Source organism: Capra hircus, chromosome 14 (genome assembly GCF_001704415.2).
Source record: "Capra hircus breed San Clemente chromosome 14, ASM170441v1, whole genome shotgun sequence".
Lineage (NCBI taxonomy): Eukaryota > Metazoa > Chordata > Mammalia > Artiodactyla > Bovidae > Capra > Capra hircus.
This window is the reverse complement of record NC_030821.1, coordinates 58,801,884-58,805,086: the sequence shown is the minus strand read 5'-3', so window position 1 is coordinate 58,805,086 and position 3,203 is coordinate 58,801,884. Positions and strand designations below refer to the sequence as shown.

The following is a 3,203-nucleotide window of genomic DNA, read 5'->3' as shown; positions in this document are numbered from 1 at the left end:
AAATGGGTTAACATAGGTTACCTTAGCATAGCATCTTTGCTAAACCTTAGCATTAACACCTTTCCAGGTTCTGCTCCACTGAAATCCCTTTTCAACATCTAGTGTTTTGGAGACCTACTAGGAGGAAAACAGAATCAAAAGGACTTGGATGTTGCAGAAATGTTTAGGGATGAGAATTCCAATATCAGAACAACTGTGTGGCATGTGCTGGACATGGGTTAAAACCAGGTGTGAGGGGCTTGTCAACTTACAGTGAGGTTTTGGCATCTGGCACGTAATTGGACATAGAGAAACCTTAATAGTTCATACCTGCTAACTGAAGCCACTGGACAAGGTAATCCAAAGTGGGCTGGGTTCCTGGGAGGAAAGGCAGGAATTTCATTACTGCAATCCTAAGAGTGGCAAATTTTATCATTTGTAAAATGCTTACACACCTGTCTTATACTTCTGTAGAATAGACATACATGTTTAGATAGCCACCCAATTAAAAACAGCTAAGACTACAACCCTTCAATGGGACATCAAGATGGATCCTCAACCCATGGACACACTAAAATTTCAGCTGTGCAATTACAGCTCAGGACACTGGGCAAATTAAAACACAAAAACCAATGTCTATGTCTACACAATGGGAATACATGTATAAGCAGGGTCTTGGAGCTAGGCAGTGTTATCCAATAGAGGTTTGGATAAATGGAATTTGACCTAAGATGTACTTTTCCGCTCTAAACATAAATGCTTAACTTAGCTTCATACTGAATGACCTATATACATTGTGAAAAGTGATTCCAAGGTATATAAAACATGTATCTATAGATATAACCTAAATCTAAGTACTACGATTGTTTTATATTTTACTGTATTATATTATCTCATCTAAAATATAATTAAGGCACCAGTATCTGTAAGTTTCCACAACTTACTGAAATTTGCCAAGTTTAAAAGGAGTTATGACAAATGGCAGGATCAGGGTCAGATATTAAGATCTAGCTTCTGAGTTCCTTGCCTTTCATCACTCTAGGTTTCTAACCACAACTGGTCACATTAAAATCATCCCAGAAACCACTGACAGTTCCAAAGTTAAACCCACACACATGTTCAAAAACCCCAATATTCATCAACAGCAAGATCTCATGTGGCAGTTAACACAATTCCATTTTCAAATGCTGTCACGTGTAAACTAGCTTACAATGGAAACAGGGTCAACCACCACAGGCTATCCACCTAATTCTAATTATTCTACCTAAAAAGTGGAATCAATTTTATAACACAACTCTATTCCCAAGACTTGTCAGTATTATGAATAAAAGTCAACAAGATTTAACAACTGATTATAGATTTATTAAAAAGGTTGATTTTAGGCATCGGCAATGGTGACTTCCACCTCGACTCCCGGCTCAATACTGATGGAAGTGATCTGCTTGACAATTTCAGAAGGGCTGTGCAGGTCAATGAGTCGCTTGTGGATCCTCATTTGGAATCGATCCCAAGTCTTAGAACCTTCACCACAAGGAGTTTTCCTCGTAGTTATTCTCAGAGTCTGCAACAAGAAAAAATGGAAACCAAGCGTTTATGATCTGTTGTGCTTCCCTAGGACACTTACAGAATCGTTACAGATTCCATTTGAAAACTTCCCAGGGCCTCAGCCTGCACATACCAAACACCAGCAGCAAAAGCCTTCAACCGGTTTACCTCCAGAAATTACATATTTAACAGGAACCAGATTTTACCAACATTTGACCCTGGGTGTGTACTGTTAGCATAAGTACATAAAAGTCTTTTAGCAGCCAAATCCCCCACCCTAAAAGGCAAAAATGCATTCTGATATCCAAATGCACATCAGAATTATCTTGGAGTTTTTTGAAAAATACAAATGCCCAGGTATTGCTTTTTTTCACCAAAGCTCCAGATGTTTCTAACGAGCAGCCATGTTTAAAAGCAACTGGACTGTAACACATCCTTTTACCTAGTTTGCTTCACTTTTTCTATTTCATATTCAGTGCTCCTATTTCACTTAGTTTATGTTTTCTAATTTCTCTATCTTCTCTCCAACTACCATCTTCCACCTCCTGCCCAGGACACTCTCTCTCACCTTGGTAGGCATCCGAACTGGTCCTTTCACTTTGAGATTCTTTTCCTTCGCGCCTCTGATCAGGTCAGCACACACTGCAGGGAAGTGAAAGCATCCTTCAGTTGGCTCCCTTAACGCACAAGAGCCGGCTCAAAGTCGAACCGCCGCGGGCTCAGAATAGCGTATAAGACGATCACCTTAAGTCAACACAGCAATTCTCTCCTCACCGCCAACACGGCATACCCCGAGTGTAGACCACTCTTAACTCTGTCTTTTGAAAGAGGACGCTGGCCCCCCGAGAGCCGACCTCGCTCGGAACAAGCCCCGAGACCCCCGAATTCGCCGCACTGACCCTTCTCCAGAGACTTCACGTTGCGGCTGGTGAGGGTGATCCTAATCCGGTGAATGGCCACCTCTGGCTCCACGGGAGTCTTGCCGGTGTCTTTAAAGGCCTGTTACCACACAAGTGAGAATAAAAAACTCTTTAAGAAGCTTGTCAAATCCTGGGACCAGCGCGCTCGGAGCTTCACAGTTCCTGGCGGCGTCTCGTAAGCCCATTCCCTGGAGAAACGAGTCCCGTTCCCTGCCTCCCGCCCAATCTACCTCCAAGACGCGACCCGGAAGCCCCCGACTCACCATGGCTGCGGTGTGGCTTCCTGACCGACTTGTTCCTCGGCGAGAGCGAACAGCGGTGAGTCAGGAGCAGGAGCGGGCGGCACACACAGCCGCTGCAACGGCGACCGCGTCTTCCTCAAAGAGGAAGGCGTGAGGCCTGTGGGGCGCTTATATAGCCGCGCTCGCGTTTGCATCCGGGTCCCGCGCGCCTCTCTGCGCTGCCCCGGAAGAGGAATCGTCCGGCGGGCTCTAAGGCGGCTGCGTGAGCCGGGGATGGGGGTTCCCGCGAAGGGGCAGGCTAGGCGTGGTTGCGCGCGCCCCCTGTCGGCCAGGCGGAGTCCGAGCGCCGGGAGGTGGAGTGTTGGCGGCGCCGTCCTCGGGGGCACCTGGCGGAGGTGATGGGGACACTACAGTTCAGTTCAGTCGCTCAGTCGTGTCCGACTCTGTGACCCCACGAATTGCAGCACGCCAGGCCTCCCTGTCCATCACCAACTTCCGTAGTTCACCCAAACTCATG

The 3,203-nt window shown here is 46.4% G+C and overlaps 1 protein-coding gene across 1 annotated transcript; it reads right to left on the bottom strand.

Annotated features, from left to right (window-relative positions):
- Positions 1,320–2,886, bottom strand: RPS20 (ribosomal protein S20). Its single transcript, XM_013969227.2, has 4 exons — positions 2,708–2,886; positions 2,424–2,523; positions 2,093–2,166; positions 1,320–1,540 (listed from the first exon to the last, which is right to left on the bottom strand). Exons 1-4 carry the CDS (start codon positions 2,708–2,710, stop codon positions 1,358–1,360), a joined length of 360 nt encoding a protein of 119 aa, XP_013824681.1. The 5' UTR covers positions 2,711–2,886; the 3' UTR covers positions 1,320–1,357.